This window comes from Malus domestica, chromosome 12, assembly GCF_042453785.1.
Source record: "Malus domestica chromosome 12, GDT2T_hap1".
Lineage (NCBI taxonomy): Eukaryota > Viridiplantae > Streptophyta > Magnoliopsida > Rosales > Rosaceae > Malus > Malus domestica.
Genome location: NC_091672.1, coordinates 21,329,235 through 21,348,452, shown reverse-complemented (window position 1 = coordinate 21,348,452; position 19,218 = coordinate 21,329,235). Strand labels below are relative to the sequence as shown.

General features: G+C 39.6%; 2 protein-coding genes across 2 annotated transcripts; both read left to right on the top strand.

The window, feature by feature from the left end:
• Positions 1 to 7,839: 7,839 nt before the first annotated feature.
• LOC114819122 (probable WRKY transcription factor 49) lies at positions 7,840 to 9,989 on the top strand. The gene is made up of 3 exons (XM_029090470.2): positions 7,840 to 8,224; positions 8,330 to 8,476; positions 9,368 to 9,989. The coding sequence occupies exons 1-3, from the start codon at positions 7,971 to 7,973 to the stop codon at positions 9,858 to 9,860; spliced, it is 894 nt and encodes a 297-aa protein (XP_028946303.1). The 5' UTR covers positions 7,840 to 7,970; the 3' UTR covers positions 9,861 to 9,989.
• Positions 9,990 to 12,367: 2,378 nt separating this feature from the next.
• LOC103430373 (uncharacterized) lies at positions 12,368 to 14,558 on the top strand. Its single transcript, XM_070809894.1, has 6 exons — positions 12,368 to 12,783; positions 12,880 to 13,121; positions 13,224 to 13,295; positions 13,395 to 13,527; positions 13,879 to 14,082; positions 14,273 to 14,558. The coding sequence occupies exons 1-6, from the start codon at positions 12,724 to 12,726 to the stop codon at positions 14,414 to 14,416; spliced, it is 855 nt and encodes a 284-aa protein (XP_070665995.1). The 5' UTR covers positions 12,368 to 12,723; the 3' UTR covers positions 14,417 to 14,558.
• The last annotated feature ends 4,660 nt before the right edge of the window (positions 14,559 to 19,218 follow it).

Sequence of the window (19,218 nt, the reverse complement as noted above, 5' to 3'; positions counted from 1 at the left end):
TTTAGGGTGACGAGGACAAAACTTGCTTTCGAGTGTGTCCTTCCAGTGTTGCGTTCGTCAGAAAACTTTACATCCGCCAGGGTCTACGCCTTTATCGTCGCGCGTCTGGATTGGGCAGAATAGTACGTCATTAGGATAATTGCATGCGTTTGAAAGTAAAACTTGTGCTTCTGGGTTGCAACAACTATCGCCAAAGTTAGCTTTTGAATTTTTAATAACATCGAGGAGAGCTTTTGAACTGTAGAATACAGGTAACTGTGGAATACAGGTAGTCGGGCCCCCATCTCTTCTCGCATGATGGTAGAGCTTATTGCTACTTTAGATACCGTCAAACATGTGAATAAGTCCTCCGCTGCTTCTAGGGAGGTGATGTCGGGTACTTCTTCAAGTCCTTGAATGTGCATTGGCGAGCCTCATCCCAAAGTGCATACTTCTCTGCCAAAGCAAAAGAGTCTGCCAGAGTTAGATCTTCTTTCATGATCAATTTTCCGAATAGCGGGTGGTCTGCTGGAAGTCCTTTTTGGAAGGCTGCTCTAGCTATCGAGTCGTTGCATCCGACTATTTTTGCCTTCTCTACTTTGAACCTCCTCACATAGTCGCGAAGTGACTCCTTTGGGTTCTTCTTGACGTTGAACAAATGATCAGATTTCTTTTTGATCGAGCGATAGGATGAATATTCTTTGGTGAAAACCAAAGAAAGTTCGTAGAAATTCCGGATGGATTGTGGCGGCAGGGTGTAGAACCAATCTTGCGCCTCGCCTTGTAGAGTGGTGGCGAATATCTTGCACATAAGCTCATCGTTGTTTCGATAAAGGATCATTGCGCTTCGGTAGCGCTTTAAGTGTCTCTCCGGGTCTTCATCCACTTTGAAAGATGTGAAATGTGGCATGCTGAACTCTCGTGGAGGCTCTGCCTGCTTGATCTCGTCCGTGAAGGGTGACCTGCTTATGTTGGTCATGTTCCATCGTAGTGCCTCGTCGGTGACCTCGTTGCGTTGGAAATCATGCAATCGCTTGGTCAAGAGTCTCTCTACTTCTTCCTGAATTTGCCTTTGTTGGGGTAGCGGAGCTCTCGGCTGCCCCCAGCCATGACTTGGTGGTCTAGACTGCTCTTCCATGTGTTTAGCTCGTCTACGCCGCAGATGCAATGCATGTGGTGCGTTCCTAGCAGGTGAGCGAATTCTTCGCAGGCTGTTGGTTGAACTTGAGTTGGATTGAGTGACTGCCTCTTTCCGTCCGTCGTGCTGCCTACTCTGATGTGAGGTGGATGATGCTCCTTGTGGGCTTAGCCGCGAATGAACACTTTGTCCGGAAGGTTGCTCATGTTGACTATCGGAGTGTGACCCCAACCGTGAATGTATGCTCATCCGTGGGCCTAGTCGAGAGTACACGCTCCTCCGCGCGCTAAGACGGGAGTATACGCTATCTCGGGGGCCCAATCGGGAATGTACACTGCCTGAACGTTCGGCTTGTGGCTGGTCGAATGGCTGCTTGCCGGGACGCTGCTGGAAAGGTTCGTCTGCCCTTGTCCTACTTCGAGATACCTCGTCCGGGGCACGTTGGATCCCGATGCGTTGCAAAAGTTGATTCACCAAAGTTGTCTGTTGTGCAAGGGCGCTCGTCAACTCTATGACTTGTCGAGACAAGTGTTGTTCGCCATTTGGATTGGAAGAGCTTGGAAGGAATGCGCCTCCTTGGGCAGTGGAAATGTGGTAGACTCCGGGCGCAAGATTTGAGTTGGGAAATGTCAAATCCGCGAAAAAATGTGGTGAGAATACCCCCGGCTCGATGGTAGGTCCGGATGGTTGAGATAGTCTTGGGCCGATTTGGGCTGCTTGGAAAGCCACGGGAGCAGGCTGGACCACGGGAGTGGGTTGCTCGTCAGGAGCAGGCTGGGTCACGAGAGCAGGCTGCTTGGCAGAAGCAGGCTGGGCCACGGGAGTGGGCTGCTTGGCAGGAGCAGGCTGGGCCACCGGAGTGGGCTGCTCGACGAAAGCAGGCTGGGCCACGGGAGTGGGCTGCTTGGCAGGAGCAGGCTGGGCCACGGGAGTGGGCTGCTCGTCAGGAGCAGGCTGGGTCACAAGAACAGGCTGCTCGGCAGGAGCAGGTTGGGCCGTGAGAGTGGGTTGCTTGACGGGAGCAGGCTGGATCACGGAAGCAGGCTGCTCAATGCGCGGTGCATGTGAATGCGAGACTTGGGCTTGGGTCCACGTAAACTTGGATGGCACGGCTTGGATCGTGGTCTTGGTACCGTGAGCCTTGGATAGCACGGCTTGGATCGTGGTTTTGGTACCGTGAGCCTTGGATGGCACGGCTCGGGCCGTGGTGAAAGCTCCATGGACCTCGCCACGAGTGGCTACCGAAGTAGCCACCGCGGTGGTTCCCATGGTGGTCGTGGTGAAGGCACCATGGACCTCGCCGTGGGTGGCTACCGAGGTAGCCACCGCGGTGGTTCCCATGGTGGAAACTCGTGGTGGTGATGCCGCTCCCCTTATTGTCGCATTTTGCCTCACGGATCTCCGGGCCGTGGTGAAGGCTCCATGGACCTCGCCACGAGTGGCTACCGAAGTAGCCACCGCGGTGGTTCCCATGGTGGCCGTGGTGAAGGCACCATGGACCTCGCCGCGGGTGGCTACCGAGGTAGCCACCACGGTGGTTCCCATGGTGGAAGCTCGTGATGATGATGCCGCTCCCCTTATTGTTGCATTTAGTCTCACGGATCTCCGCAATCCCATTTCTTGAACATTAGAATTTTCACTTGTGGAATTTTCTAAATTTCTAGCCATTATATTTTGCTTATACGTTTTATCAAAGAACCTTTGCAAGTAAAAAATTCTAATAATAAGAACGTATGAAAAATATTCAAATGGACTAGAAAATAAAGAAAAAACCTTTTTGTGCGAGAGTCTTCTACGAGTATGGATTTCAACTCTCAATGAAAGCACCAATTTGTGGATGCAAATTTTCTCCTCTTCGATCTTGGACAATTTTGCACCTACAAAACAACTAGCACCTTAGGTTAAGGCCAAAAGCCTCACGCGCCCACGATGAATGGGGGGGGCTTTGGCCGAAGAACCTCCGATGCCAAAGTTAGAATTTAGAAAGAAAGAGTGTTTAGAGAATTTTGGGATTTTTGCCAAAGTGTTGGAATTGGCTTTTTTGGTGAGAATGAGAGTATATTTATAGGGATAGGAGGTGGCTAGGGTTTTTTGGGTTTAATTTAGGTTTAATTAGGAGTTACAAAATTGATTATTTGTATAAATGGGGTAATAAAGTGGAAAACATAAAAAAAGGTGAAGAGCAAAGGGTGTGGCCGGCCATTGACTAGTTTTAGGGTTGAATTGGATGTATTTTGTGGTTATTTGGATATAATGGATGGTTTAATTGACAATTAATGGGTTAATTAGGCAATAAACCCATTAATTAGCCAATTAACATAATTTAAAAGGAATGTGTTTGGGAATTACCTTGTAGAAAGGATTTGATGTGGTTGGAAGATGATTGCCCACTGCTCGTGCGTAGGAATCCCGGTATGCCTCAAGGGTATTTTTGTCCTCTTTTGTCCAAAAGTCCACGTGTCGCCTAGTGAATATTTTTGGCTCCACAGTTATCTCCTTTGATTTTGCAATTTCAATTTCGTAAATGAATCACATGAAGGATCTACATATTATTAATTCAGTTTACATCATGTTTAAGAGCAAGGGAAGGATTGCAATAAAAAAAATACAAAGAATTGATATCAATTCAAACCTGATATAGTAGACGGTTTTGAAGAGAGAGATGGGGGATGGAGGTAGCTGCTGCAACTGGGTTTGCAGTTTCTGCCTCCCAAACTGATCAAATGAAATAAAAAAAGTCATTGACTTTGTGCGATGCAGGTCCTTATGCGTCGCGCAAAACAGCTTTGCGCGACGCAGGTGGGCATGCATCGCGCAAAACTGTTTTGAGCGACGCCAGTCTTCGTCGCGCAAAGATGTTTTGTGTGACGCTTGGCATCTGCGTCGCACAAAGTTGTTTTGCACGACGCATGAGGACCTGTGTCACGCAAAGTTGGGAAAAAATCGGTAAATCCTTTTTGGTTTGGCTCCAAAAGTTTGCGCGACGAAGGACAGCGTCTTGCAAAATCCGTTTGCGCGACGTTTTGTGTTCTACGTCGCGCAAAAGGACTTTGCACAACGAAATTTGCTCCGTCGTACAAACATGCTTTTCTACTAGTGCCCCTCTTGAGCTAATTGCTCCAACGCTATGAAGGAAGTTGAAGTTTCACCCTAAAATCAATTGGTAATGAAGGAGTGGCTCAACTTCGTATAAGCTTTTGTAAGGTTTATTAATTTTCGATGTGGGACATTGTTCACATCTTCTTGCGGACGAGTGGAAAAATAATACAAACCACAATCAAATGCACAAAGAATTTTTCAATGTAATTGTTGCATCGCCATTTAGTGTTCACGTTCCATCGTATATTCTAGATCCATGAAATATTATATATGTTGTCTGCCTATATTATAGCACATAAAATCGGAACTACGTGGCGGTATTACTGGAATGCTCACATTCGTCATATATATCATGGATATGTATAATGTTTAATGAATAAATACACATTTATAATATAAGTTAATTGATAACACCATGTAAATGTTGGTTGTTTAACTGTCAAAATAGTGCATTGGAAGATGAGAGTGTTCAGTTTGCAGCCGTTAGGTCTAATGTGTCAAGCTAGCATAGTTCTTCTCTTCATAGTAGATGAAAGATATGACTAGTGAGTGGGGTATTTCTAATTCTAGCCGTTAAGGTAGCTAGGTCTCAAAAAGTATTAAACAACATTACTCTTCTCAAATTAGTGGGAAGAGAAATGCTACGTTGCAACTTACAAGCAAGAAAATTATAGCTGTTAAAATGTAATAATAAATCTGTTCTAGCATGGAAGAGATATTCTCATGCAAATAAGCGTGTCATGCGTCGAGTTTTTATTGGACAAAGAGATTACTTTTTAAACACATAATTAGCGTTGATTTCACGGGTGATGTAAATAAAATTATAAACCAAATTTGAAAGAAAATCACTCCTTGCGTGGGCAATTGTCCTTGGCAAGGTTTTGATGGGATTTACCTAGGTAAAGAAACAGTGGTGGCAGTTTTCCACTTGTAGCCATCGCATCTAGAAGACTAGGTTTCGAGTCTTTTGACTAGCAGTACTAGAGGAAGATGCCCTTGCCAAGGACGATCGATTAGGACATGTGCCCTTAAGCATTCCCAATTTTCTTTAGGACCCCACCCCTTCCTTCTCTTCTTTGTTTTAACCCCAAAGGATGAGTTACAGCGTCACTGCTCTGATCAAGCCCCTCCTCCTCCACTTCTTCCGACACCACAGACCTCGACAGCTCGAGGCGCCCCTACCCCTCATTCGTGAAGCTGGACACCAGTGGGTCCCCATCAATCACACGTGTCCCCCACATGGTCCCACGTTAAAAAGGGTTGACTTTGGCGAACGAACACGTCCAAGTTTTTTCCAACCAAAGATAACTTGGTTTGTTTGGTTCTTAACCTGCGCCCACGCCACCTCTTCCCTCATCCGCTAACCGACGCCTCTCTCTCTTTCCGATTGTCTGACGGTCAACCCCAGTTTGTGTTTTTACGGGGGTAGGGTAGGGGAGAGGGAGACAGTACGCACCCTCTGTTTATGTTTCTAATATTAACAAAAGTCAAAGCCACAAACATCCAAAACCTGCCCTTACTTTGAAGAAACCATTCGGTTCCCCTCGTGTTTCAAGATAAACTTTCTAAATATATTAGCTATGGTGACGGTGGTTGAACCACACTAGATTTTTTTTTTTCAGTTTTTCTATTGTTTATTTTCTAAATCATTTTGGGTGATCAAAAGTATAAATTATTGTGCGACACTAAAACGTAGTTGTGTGATAATTAAACAAGTGACATAACATAGAATTTGATAATTAACTAATATATACTACACTATAAAGCATAGACTATCGTTCATCAGTCATGCACATAACATGTAAACTTATATTATTTGACTGTATTTTAGTGTCATACAATAATTTTTCGAAGTACTTGTGGTGGAATGCCAATATACGTGGTTGTATATATACATAGCTTGGTTTCTTTTAAGCTATATCATTGATCACTTATATTTTGTTTGAATTGTTGTCAAGTTAACAAAATACTATTAGCTTCTAATGGTCTCCTAATTGATGAATTTGGGTGGACAATTAGTTGCAATAATTAATTTTGTTTTCTTTCTTGTGAGAAAGATCGAGGCTTGCATGCATGTGTGTGGACCACTATGTTGTTAGACATAGGCACTGAGTTTGCACCGCCAGCCCATCAACAGCAAAAACAAATCTCTCTAAAATCTAAAATAATGGAAGCGTAGAGATTTGGAAATTGCAAAATTCGAACTCTTGGAATTAATGTGGATCGGTTTTCTGGCAATATTCAATAAACATGCATGCTTAGTCTTGTATGAGTATATATAAACCTTAATTACGGGAGGCTCTAATTATGTTATATATCTTCTTTTTGCATGCTACTCATCTCAAGTGATCGAGACCTGGGAGAGTTGGAAAAGAAAGTTGAGGGAAAAACTAAAGTAGGGTTTTATAGTTTCATCAGTTTAATTGGAGAGATTCTCTCTTGCAATCAACATACAATTCTAATGACATTACTTATTCAATAAATATATGTGACGTGTTAAAAATGTTAAAACCAACCATTCTTCTAATAAACACTTGACACGTGATGAATTGATAACATGATAATACATCTCCTCTAATTAGGAAGTTTTTGTTAAAAAGTCTATCACAGTTCATATCTACTCCTTTTATAAAGTAATTAACTATTCAGCTAGCCAATTATATGCTTCCTTAAAGAATTTAGAAAAGAAGTGATAATTAATGAAGTTCAAGTTTTTAATCTGTTTATTTAAAGAAAGGAGAGAATGTAATCTCCTTGAAAATAATGAAAACGTATATTTTTATTGATTCTTTAGTGGTTGACTCTTGCTTTGGGTTGAAAATTGGATCATGGTTCAGGTAGCTTTGGTCCACCTTTGATGCCTCTGTCATTCAAAATTTCTTCTCATCAAAACATTATAACAAGACAAATAACACACTAAATGAAAACAAAGAGAATGCTGCAAAGCAACAAAAGAAGATGAATTGAAAGAAAATTGACTCTGGCTTTGTCTATCTTTCATTTTTTTTTTTAAAGTAAATAATTTTCCACACTAGCTATCATGCGATTTCTCAAATATGGATTTAGTTACATTAATTAGAATGGATGTATTTCTTCATATGCAACTATATTTTGAATCCCCTCTTTTCTACAATTTAGATTGTCTTTTTGCACGCTCTTGATTTATTTTTGACGCTTTATTCTCTTTTGACTTATTCAATTTAACAAAAAAAATTAAACAAATGTATACATCCATAGAAACTAGAGAGGGTTTAGGGATAATTGCCTCTCTTATACAATTTACCTCACCCACTTTTTTTCCGGTAAATTAATATCGAGATGATCATGAAGCCAGTGTTTTGCATACCGGAATTACTTTTTGAATTTGATGCAATCGTGAAAATTATAGTTCTTGAATTTGATCTCTGTAAGGAAGGCATTGAAATTACCCTAGCATGCATATATATGCGCAAGGAAAATGACCTCATTTTTTTTTTCAAAAAAAGGCCCGTAGCTAGAGTTGTTCAGTTTACCAAATATGTTTACTGTTTGACGGGAATAGAATTCTTAGTTAAGTCTAAGTAGAATGCATACGAAACCAAAACCCTCTTACTTTAAAAGTCAAGAGGCAAACACGTAGACGTGACAACTTCCCTTCTTCATCTGCTCCACCTTTTCCCTTCTTTTATTTCTTCACCAGATAATACACACTCTATAATTCTCATCTTATCAACTCATTTCCTCTCAGCTTCTTCTTCTTCTTTTTCTATTAGCAATGGAGGAAGCAATGGGTGCTACGTGGTCGGACGGCTCAGAGGAAGAGCTGGTGAGGGAGCTTCTGGACAATGAGTCACCGTTCTTTGTGCTACCGGAGGAATCTGTGCAGTCCCGAACGACTAGTGCTTTCGGCAAAGAGGCTATCAACGGGTTTATCCCTAACGTCTATTCTGGTCCGACAATCCAAGATATTGAGACTGCTTTGTCTGTCACAACGGGAACAGTCCAGCCCCAAGAACTTTCAAATGCCAGGTTTGTATATATATGTTGCAATAATTTTATGTTCGTTTTTGTAGAATTTAATTGATTGGGATTATTTTTTGTAGTTTGCTATAAATGAATTTTCTTATTTTGCAGGCTGTCGTTGTTAGAAAGGGGTCTGAGTAAGGTTGAGCATAAGTATATTCTGAAGATCAAAAGCTGTGGAAATGGAATAATGGCTGATGATGGTTATAAATGGAGGAAATATGGCCAGAAGTCCATTAAGAATAGCCCAAATCCTAGGTAATATTTACCATATATAGCTCATTCTTCTTCCCCTTTATCTGAAATTGTAAGCTTTAGGGTTTTGATATTATTGCAGCCATAGTAAGTGTGTAGTTCAAGCGGTTATGAGCACTCAGTTCTACATCTAAGGTCGTCGATTCTCCATCTTCTAATATTGCTTGTTTATAAAACAAACTTAACTTCAAAGTCATTGTCCATAAGCTCTTACGAAGAATAATGCAAGAAAAACTTCAAGAAAAGTGTTTAACGCTATTTTTGATAAAAGATATAAGACGTTCCTATTAGAAAAGTTAAAAAAAAAACCACAAATATATAATTATTAATTAACTTAAAACAAATGATAATTGTTGAACAAGAGTCGCGTCATTTGTTTATTAGGTACCTAAACCAATAAACTTTGCATTGAAAAACCTATAAGCATCGTAAACGACTTCATTATCTTATGTGTGTAAGAGTCGGACTTAATCTGCATGATTTATACCACTTTAATACTAATTAAGCTGATTAGTTCACGAAATGCTCTCTAATTAGTGCTGAGGCATGAAGCCAACCACCCTATTCAAGACCTTAAGAAGGTAGATTATCCTTAAATATTCTACCTACGCCAGGGCGAACCCTAGTACTAGGCCATTAAGCAAAGGTTTGACATATTGCTAGTCACACAATTACATTAAACATTCAATTGCAAGTGGCCGGCGGATTGTTCTAGTGGATAAGACCTTCTTCTTCAACCTATTGTATACCAAGTTCAAACCATTCATCCTCATCATATTGTAGCTTAAAGTAATAATATCGTTTGTAATAAAAAAAAAAGTAAACTTTCAAATGATTTATTTTACTTTAATCTTTCAATTTACATTTCTGACCAAGTTTTTTTTTAAAATATAGGAGCTACTACAGGTGCACAAATCCAAGATGCAGTGCCAAAAAGCAAGTAGAGAGGTCCAGTGAGGAACCAGACACGCTCATTATCACCTATGAAGGGCTCCATTTGCACTTCGCATATCCATTTTTTGACTTCAACAACCAGGCCCAAACCTCCAGCCCGTCAATGAAGAAGCCCAAGAAGAAAACCTCTGTGCCCCAAGCCGAAGACCACGACAGAGAAGCCCAAGAAAGTCTGAGAAGCGTTACTCCCGATCCAGTTCGGGATCTGCCACCCGGCCCGTTTCCGGGCCGGCATCAAGGGTATGTGGAAGAAGAAAGAAGCTCACAAGGATTGCTTCAAGATATGGTGCCATTCATGATTAGGAACCCTAAACCATCAAGTGCTTCTTCAAACTCTACATGTTCCTCTTCTCGTTCATCTCCAACCTCTCCTTCTTCTCTATCATGGGTTTCTTCCTATTTTGACGTGGGCATAAATCATAATTTTGGATGAATCCATAGACGTAAACTATACAATGTTGAACAATAATGATATGCATACTAAAAAATGCGATGTAGATTTTATCATCAGCATAAGGAGAAAGGTGGTGCTAACCACACATTTGTTTTTACCTTCCACAAACTTCTCGCAATTTTTGACCGTCAAATCGATAAATTAAATATGATCAAACGATAGAAATTAACAAAAGATGCATAAAAAGTGTGAGTGAACAACACCATCCTTAGATAAATTTTTAGTGATTGTTAGAAGAGTGATTATGACATGACATAATTATTAGAAGAGTGGTTATGCCTTCATGTACGTAAAGAGATATAAGAAGAACTTAGACTCATTGCAATCATTTGAACTATTTTTTGATACACTAGTGTACTCTCTCCTTTTGTTGGCACTTCCTTTCAACTTTTGGCTCTTCATCTTAACATGGTATCAAGATAACTAACGTTTAACTCTGATTTGACATTCATTATTTCTGCACCATTTTTTCTTTAACTCAATCTTTCTTTTGATTCGATTTCTAAAGTTCTTCAAATGTAGTGAAAATATCAAAGTTACAATCCTAGACCAAATGTTCAACAATTGTTTCATATCAATTTTTTTCTAAAATTATCATAATTTCTTCGAAATTCTTCACGTTTTAAACCAACAACAATGAGACTGATTCTAAGCCTTGTTACTTATTTCATTATATAGTAAAACTTATGTATGTAGACTACATTACTCTCGAGGGAAGCAACTCGACACTGTTGTTTTCTATGTTTGTTTGAATCTCAATCTTAAGTATAGTGAGCATTTGCTTGCTCCTTGCCCCCCATATCATAGGGCGAAGCAAACTCATACAAAACTCTGTATGAGCAGTGGCGGATCCAGACTTTTATCATTGGGTGGTCCTAGTATTGGAGTTGAACGGGAAGAGTTCGGATCTCTCCCATCAAAGGCCACGATCAAGTGATCCGGACCGTTGAAATTTGATCCAACGGTTACAAACAGGGGGCTCTTCTAAAAGTTATAATAATTGTAGCGGTTTGATTAAATTTCAACGGTCCGGATCATTTGTTCTTGGGCCTTTGATGGGAGAGATCCGGACCCGATCTCTTCCCGAGTTGTACTATTCGAAATAACATTGTTTAAACTAATCGAGTATGATTTTCATGTATTATGTCGTACCATGTTCTTAATTTCTACACATTCAATTATTAAAACAAAAATTCATATAAATTAATGGAGATAAAAATATATGTATATTTGTTGAAAAACAAAACATATATATAGAAATTAACCATCACATGATCAAATCAATATAAAAAAAAAATCATAAATTACAATCCAAGCACTAACTAGTATATATTAGGAATCTAACAATTTTATCCGATACACATCAATTTAATAGCATTCTATTTTGGACTAAAATTAGAAAACTTATTTAAATTTAGACATTAGGACAGTATTAAAATAACAAAAATAAAATTAAGAAATGAAGCGGTGTTTGAGAGGAGAGAGGTGGACAGGCGGTGGCTTGGTCATATGCGGTTAGAACGAAAAAGGAAACTGAGGAGATAGGAAAAAGGGATTGGGCATTGGGATTACCGATTAGGGTCTCTTATATAAAATATTAAAATGGGAATTGGGCTCACACATTCATTTTAATTGTATTGGACTCAAACGGTGCGTTTTGGCCGATTCAGTTTAACAAGAAAACAACCTTCTTCTTTCTTTTTCATCTGCAGTCTGCAGAGAGTCACCGCTGCATATCTCCCCTCCGCACAACTCCAGGCCGTTGGGTGGTCCTGGGACCACCCTAGTCCCTGAATGGATCCGCCTCTGTGTATGAGAATGTTTTTTTCCCACTATTATTTGCACTCTAAAGTCGGCTGAATGCATTCATACGTGAGCGATGAGAAAAGGCACCAAATTATTGTAAGTGCATTTATCATTTCTCTTTTCTTCAGAAAATATTTTGACTTTGTGTCTTTAGGCATTGTTCTTTTCAAGCAACATATTACAATGTTATACATGTACAAAAATTTTGTTATTTTATATTTACAATTTCTTTAAGTATATGCGTTAAACTGTAATTTTGTCAAAAAATAAAAACCCCATTTTCAACGCGGGTAATGAGCCTAAAAATCTTCTCTTTATCCATACACTTGATTTTGGCCCCCTCTTTGTCTCTAGGTGCGTGTAAAGGAGTGAAGGAGAAAGGATTCTCACCCGATCCTCTTTGTGACGGTCCCGAAAATCCTTCAATCACATTCGTTCATCGTGCGGTCAGTTTTCGTCAAGTACTGTTTATATTCAATTTAAAAAAAATATTACAATAATTTCTGACTGCACGATATAAGATGAACGAATGTGATTTGAGGATCTCTGGAATTCTCACTCGGAGTGAAGGACCTTATTTTAGCTAGTGCAAAATCCATTAATCTTTAATCCCATAAATTTTTTTACTATTTTTGTAACACAATTCTGTTAAAAGGGGACTGAGGTGACCAAACCAAACCATACATATTTGCTACCAATTTTGAGGCTCTAAAAACCCTGGAAGAAACACCGCACATTGACCAAATTAACCTTACTCCACTCACATCCCCTCGTCACATAACAAAGGTCAAATACGTAATTCAGTAATAAGAAGTCGGTTTCTCATTCTGGGCAGCAAACAATTCCCTTTCTCCGCCCCTCCCCTTTCCCACTCCCAATTCCGGCAAACTTCTCTTTCTCTCTCTCTCCCCATTGCCACACCCTAGAAAACTTTCCCACCAGAAATTTTCTCGGCAACCAAACAGACCCACATAACTCTCTCTACGGTTTCAAAAATACCCTTCTCCACCTCAAACGATTCCCGCGGCTCGATACAATGGTTTTCTCAAGCATCAGACGCTCGATCACCCACTCGGCTCGTTCCAAACTCAATAGAGTAAGAACTATAACATAAAAAATCTAAGTTTTAAAATTTTTTTCCCTAAAGTTCTCTTTTTTAGTTGGTTGCTAAATTTGATATTTTTCTGCGCAGAATGTGATTTCGGGTTCTTACAACTGGAGGAACACGCTGCGGCACGATTCCTTTCCGCCGTCTTTGACGCCGCTCGGCAATGCGTGCGTTGATGGCTGCGTAGGGATTCTGAGGGGATATATAGCTTACAATGGAGCTGGGAAGCAGCTCTTATCGAAAGCATACATGTCGAATTTGAAGTCTGTTCTCGGAATCCCTAGAATTCGTCGCTTGTTCTCCAGCCAAGGCCCCGGGAAAAAAACGTAAGGCTTTCTGTCCAAAAGTTAAGAATTTTATTTTGGTTTGATAAAATTTGATGCTTAGCATAATGTGTTTATGTTTGGATGTTTGCAATGGTTTGGTAGATTACGAAAACTATTATCCGAAAAACAAGAAGGAAATTCCGAAAGGGGGCGAACAGAAATCAGCGTCCAAAGGTGTGCCACATTTTAATTTTTTGTAGGTTTTTCCCCATTGATGTGTTTTGGTAAGTGCAACATTGTTTTAGTATGCCCATGAGTTTCATTTTTCTTCAGAGGGATCAGGTGCAGGTGGTCAGGGGAATACTCGGGGACAGTTTTCGAAGCAGATTCAAGATTTATTGCTCCTTTAATGTTCATTGGCTTTATTGTCACATCATTATTCCTTAATCCTCATCAAACGAAGGAGGTAATCACTAAGCAGAAACTAGTTTATTTGGATCGCTTTCGCGTAGGATTAAGATTACCTTCATGTGTTTGACAGAAAAAAAAAGAAAAAAAAAAACGATTACTTTCCTGTTGAATAGGTTTACTTTCGTGTTTCTAGCAAGGTCTATATAATTGAGCCTTTATAGTTCAGTAGAGGGAGTCTCAAATGATTGAATATACAGATGTTCCTCCCTGAGGCCTCTGTGTCTTCTCCTCTATATCTTTATTGTCTAAGTTCTAGTCAAACGTTCTGCATCAATGTTGTTATTTGGCTTATTTTTTCCATTTCATTTTCATTAGTAATTTCTGCTTAAGCTGATTTGTTTCCCAGATAAGTTTCCAAGAGAACAAGACTTGTAAGGATTGCAAAGTTATACCAGGAGAGAGCGTGGCTAATCAACATCGCTTGTTGGTGATGGATGTACATATCAAAAGAGGGAGACAAAAGAACAAGACTTGGAAGTGCCCAAGGACTAGATGGTGGAATCTAAAAGAAGAAAAACAAGCCATTTTCAAAGAGAAGTTAATTCCGAAAGTATATGATGCCTTTTGTCTTTAAATCTTTATAATTTGTATTAATATATGTTGTGTTGCAATGTTTGAATAGTTTCCGACTGCAGACAGTCTTGTGTTACAATAACCCAATTGTCTTAAATTGATCAAGCACAATGCCTCAGAACGACTTGGAGAACTTGTCATTAAATGCGGTGATATTTTTGGAGTAGGTTTTGTTGGTGAAGATTTCAACTGGAGCGCAGAACGACTTGGAGAAAGTGACCAAAATGACATATGCTCAAGTTGCAGTGTATGACTTCAGTTACAAGGTAGGTCTTCTTTTGTTCCTCAGAGGGACGATTCATTTGAGATGACGAAGCCCTACAGTAGCAAAACCAGTGCAATAATTGACAGTGAAGTTAGAGAATGGGTCGGTAAAGCATACGTCCGCACCATTCAGTTAATAGAGGAGCACAAAGAGCAGATAGGACAGATTGCAGAGCTGTTGCTGGAAAAGGAAGTCCTTCACCAAGAGGACTTGGTTCGAGTATTGGGAGAACGGTCATTCAAGTCGAATGAGCCCACAAACTATGACAGATTCAAGGAAGGGTTCCAAGAAGAAGATACGGACGGTAAAGAGACCAATGCGCAGGATGGTAGTAGTGTAACTTTTGAAAACGCAAAGATCCACACCCGAGAAAAGTGAAGAGAGAGAAAAGTGTAGAGAGAGAAAGTGAGGGAGTGGTGTGGGCTAGGGGTGATTTTCCGCATAATCGGATCAGAGAGAAGCATTTCAATACCAATTCAAAAATGATTCCAGAATTTTGAATTATCGAAATTTACTAGAAATTTCTTTATCACGAAATTTTCGGAACATAATTCGGATCTCCTACATTTTGTACTATGTTTTGAAATTTTCAAGCTTTTATGTATCCACCATTTAATATTCTTTCTGAATTATTGCGATATTTGTATGCTGTTACGTGTGTATGACATAAAATAAAAATAAACAAGATAAATAATTCGTATGCTTTTATCTTTAGTTTAATATATGTATCATTTGCTTTTTATAAAACTAGGTTTGAGAAATTTCGGATCGAATAATTACATTCCAATTGCCAACCAAATTTTTTAGAAATTTTCAAAATCAGAGATGTTCGAACTCAGAACAAAATTGACAGAAATGCTTTGATATAAATGTCTTCTAAACAATTTTTGTAACCCAATAATACTTAGCAAATATTATATTTACCTTCATTGGTAACAGTTAAAAATATCATCCATAAACTATTATTTCAATTATTGGAATGATATAAGGACTTAAAAAATTAAAATACGGAAATGTATGATGAATGTACTTATAACGGTGTTTAATTGTCAAAAAAAAAAATTATGACAAATTTTTTTTTAATTTTCAAGTTGTTAAAAAACATGTAGACAGGTGACAAGGGGGTAATGGTAAAAAAAATAAAAAGATAAACGGGTTAAAAAGGGTAAATGGATAAACGGGTATTAAACGGTTACGGTTAAATGGATATGCGGTTATGGGTATGGTTAACCATTTATAAATGGTTATAGGTATGGGTATAACTATTTAGGCAATTACCCAACGGGTAAACGGTTATGCGGGTATGAGCATAAACAGTTATGGGTAAATAACCGTGGTTACCTGCCCGCCATAACCGTTGCCCATCCCTAATCAAGACTGAAGATAGTGAATTTTTGCTACCACAAATTGGTGCTTTTCATTGAGAGCTTGATTTAATTCTCAAAGAAGCTCTCATGCAAATTCTTTTCAAAATTCCCCTTATTTGAATTTTTCTAGGTGCTTCTAATCTTCAAATTTTTAATTCTTTGATTCGGGTGCTAGCCTAGAGAAGGAAAACATGACTGAAAATTCTGAAATCATGATAAATAATATCCCTTATGTACATGGACATGGACTAGAGAATAAGGGACATGACGTGGCTACATGTCGCTGCTTCTCGTAGCTGGACGCCCCTTACCACCAGCCACATCCTATAATGTTGCCACTCTAGCAGCTTAAAACTTGCAGTCATAACAGACCCATGCGCAGACAACAACAACCTAGAAGTAGTAGGCCCACAGAGCAGCTTCAACAACTACACAAGAAATCCAAGCACAGTAGGCCTAAGTCCACACGTAGACAACTCTAGCGTAGCCTAACCCTTACAAGCCTAGGTCGTGCCAACCCAAGGCCAAGTGGGCCGACCTGACCTATTCCAGCCGTTCGCGTGTTCGACCTGGTTCCCAAGCCATGGTTCAGTCCCAAAGCGGTTCAACTGGATCGGCCCTTGGTCTCCAGATCGAATTTGGTTCAGACTGGACTTGCAAGCTTGATCTAGACTAACGATCTTCGTTATTTCAAAAAATTTGACCCATTCGACTTAAATTTCGTGCCCGTTGTTCACAACACTTCTACCACTCACGAAGATGCATACCAACTGAGCTCCAGCACTCCAAATGTCGATCTCAACTATCCCAACAGGTTGCAGACTTGACTTGGAAAGTCTACTCCTTAAGCACATCGAAATGCAACACACTCTTGACAAGGTAACTCAAAGCAGGATATGAGATGATGACGATATTTCTTTCCAAAGGTGTCTCGAAAAGCAACCACTAAACCAGCCACGAACTAGGTGTTTAGGCAGCGTGCACTCCCGCCTTGGCCCTTATGAAAACATTATCTCCTGCCTTAGTGTGCTGAGAAGTGTTCATTACCGACTTGGCTCACAAACGAGTGTACATTCACGGTTGGGCCCACGCTCTAATGAACGCTTAAACCCTGAATCTAGGTGTAGTTTCCACTCTCGACTTGGCTCAAAGATAATTCCTCACACCTCACATCGGAGCAGGCAACACAAGGAACATGAAGAAACTCGAGGGTAGTCAGGTTCAAGTTCAACTTGAGCTCAACACCAAACACAATCATGAGCAACTTGCTCGCTAGCTAGAGACAAACGACGTGTACCACAGCCAACACACGGACGAGTTGAATATCGGGAAGAGCAACATAAACCTGCAGACCATCATCAGGGGTAACCAAAAGCACCATTGCCTCAACTTTCAGCTCATTGAGACCACAAACGAAGCACATCTAAAGCAGATTCAAGCGATCCTGCATATGAAGTGTCAAAAGAGAACCAAAGTCTAATTAGATGAGCAACAGTTCTCAAACTCCTCTTAGGATCAACTAACCGGTGCAAACACTTTTTCAAGGCTTTAAAGAGGGTGTAGAAGAACAAGTGGGACGAAGAGTGCAAAAAGGTATTCAAAGATTTGAAGCAGTAGATATGGCATTAACATATAGCAATTTTTTTTTAAATTTGAAAATTGACTCTTGCATTAACTTGATAAATTATACTTTCCATGTTTGGGATATAACTGCATTCCACTAAAAATCTAGCATTAATGACACTAGGTTGGCATGCTTGTAAATAATAGAAAAATCTATGGATATCATTGTAGATGATGTGTCTACCTATTTTTAAACAAAGACTAAATTAAGAAGGAAATGGATCCTCTCCGGATCCCTTCCACCTAAGCCTCATGACCCACAAATCTAGGCCCTTGAAATTTGATCCAACAGTTACAAATAGGGGGCCTCATTAAAAGTTATAATAATTTTAGTCGTTGGATCAAATTTCAAGGGCCCAGATTTGTGGGTCATCAAGATTAGATGGAAGGGATCCAGAGAGGATCCATTTCCAATTCAGAATTATAAAGCCTTTCAGTTTATATTCAAATAGTCATCTTATTAAGCCCTAATATCCAACAACCCCTAAAATAAATTGTGCAGGCAATTGGACTCCATCTCCTAGAAGACTTTTACTACAAGTTAGAGCTCAGAATCAATGCAATCAAAAAATCCATTTTTGACAAGCCTACTTAACTTGGGATTTTCACACCTCTTGTACTTCCTAAGCATAGCACGGCAGGTGTGGGGGCCTTCATGGAGCAAAAAAGAATTCAAAAAATCCAGGAGCTAACACGTGGACTTTTACCCATAAGTGACTGGAATGCCCTCATTAAATTAGAGGCCCACATTTGTTCCATGTGCAGTTCAACCTTCAAAAAGCTCTGAGCTACTGACTACGACTTCTCTAAGCTTTGTTGTCGATGGCAAGGAGATAAGACAAGAGAATTAAAGATAGGATTAATAACTAATCCTTATTTCTAAGCCTTCCTTATTAAAGACCAACCCAATCAAGTAAGGAATCACAATCAAATCTAATCAAGAATTTTACGAGATAATTCTAAGATAATATTAATTAAATAATATCTTCGGATAATTCGCTCCTCCATCCAACGGATGACATACCTTGGCCAACTGGACATCGACACATGGCTCGAGATCCCTCTCCTTATGGCCGGCCACATCTCCTATAAATACTACATTCTACACTAATTTCTAGTAAACTTTTTCTATATGTAATTGAGCCCTAAACTCTTTTTTTTTAGAGAAACTGACTTAGGGATCATAAATTCATTGGCCAAACCTCCCCCCTCCCCCCCCCCCCACCTCTCCCCACTCCGTGGGCGTGTGGTGTTGTTCCTTGATCAAATGTGTTTAATTGTTTTGTAGGTACAAATTTGTCAAAATTGAAAACAACATATTTTTTCTACCACAATTATCAAATCATTAAGAGCTTATTAGAGAGTTTATATACACAAGATAATAACATTTTAAATTTTGATACAATGATTTTAGTGTAAGGATTGAGTTAAGTCACACAATGGACCATTAATTAATAACTGATTACGAACTCATCATATTCATGAGAGTCGAACTTATGACCTCTTTAATTACAAGTGAACATAAATATTACTGGACAATAGTGTTAGTGAATCATATATTGGATTAAATGATGGTGTGTCGAGGGAAATTGAATGGTTGAGATGATAATTGTCAAGGAGCAGATCCTAGGGTTTCCGGTGATCTCAACAGTTGAGCACATCGTAGGGTTTGTGGCATGCACCATTACATTATGCTCCCAGTTGCCGAACACATATTGATCTACCAAACCCCAACAGTCAAAGCTTAGCACTTCTAAAACTCTCATAATAATTGGAGAATTTAAATAAGTGAGTTTAATTGGCACTTTTTGTTTTATGTTTAATCAGATAAAGTTCTTTTCTTATTTGATAGTGCTAA

Coding starts and splice junctions, on each gene's coding strand:
- LOC114819122 (XM_029090470.2), top strand. CDS start 7,971: ATGGAGGAAGCAATGGGTGCTACGTGGTCGGACGGCTCAGAGGAAGAG. Junction 8,225..8,329: donor CAAGAACTTTCAAATGCCAG/GTTTGTATATAT, acceptor CTTATTTTGCAG/GCTGTCGTTGTTAGAAAGGG. Junction 8,477..9,367: donor AAGAATAGCCCAAATCCTAG/GTAATATTTACC, acceptor TTTAAAATATAG/GAGCTACTACAGGTGCACAA.
- LOC103430373 (XM_070809894.1), top strand. CDS start 12,724: ATGGTTTTCTCAAGCATCAGACGCTCGATCACCCACTCGGCTCGTTCC. Junction 13,528..13,878: donor ATCCTCATCAAACGAAGGAG/GTAATCACTAAG, acceptor TTTGTTTCCCAG/ATAAGTTTCCAAGAGAACAA. Junction 14,083..14,272: donor AAGAGAAGTTAATTCCGAAA/GTATATGATGCC, acceptor TTTTTGGAGTAG/GTTTTGTTGGTGAAGATTTC.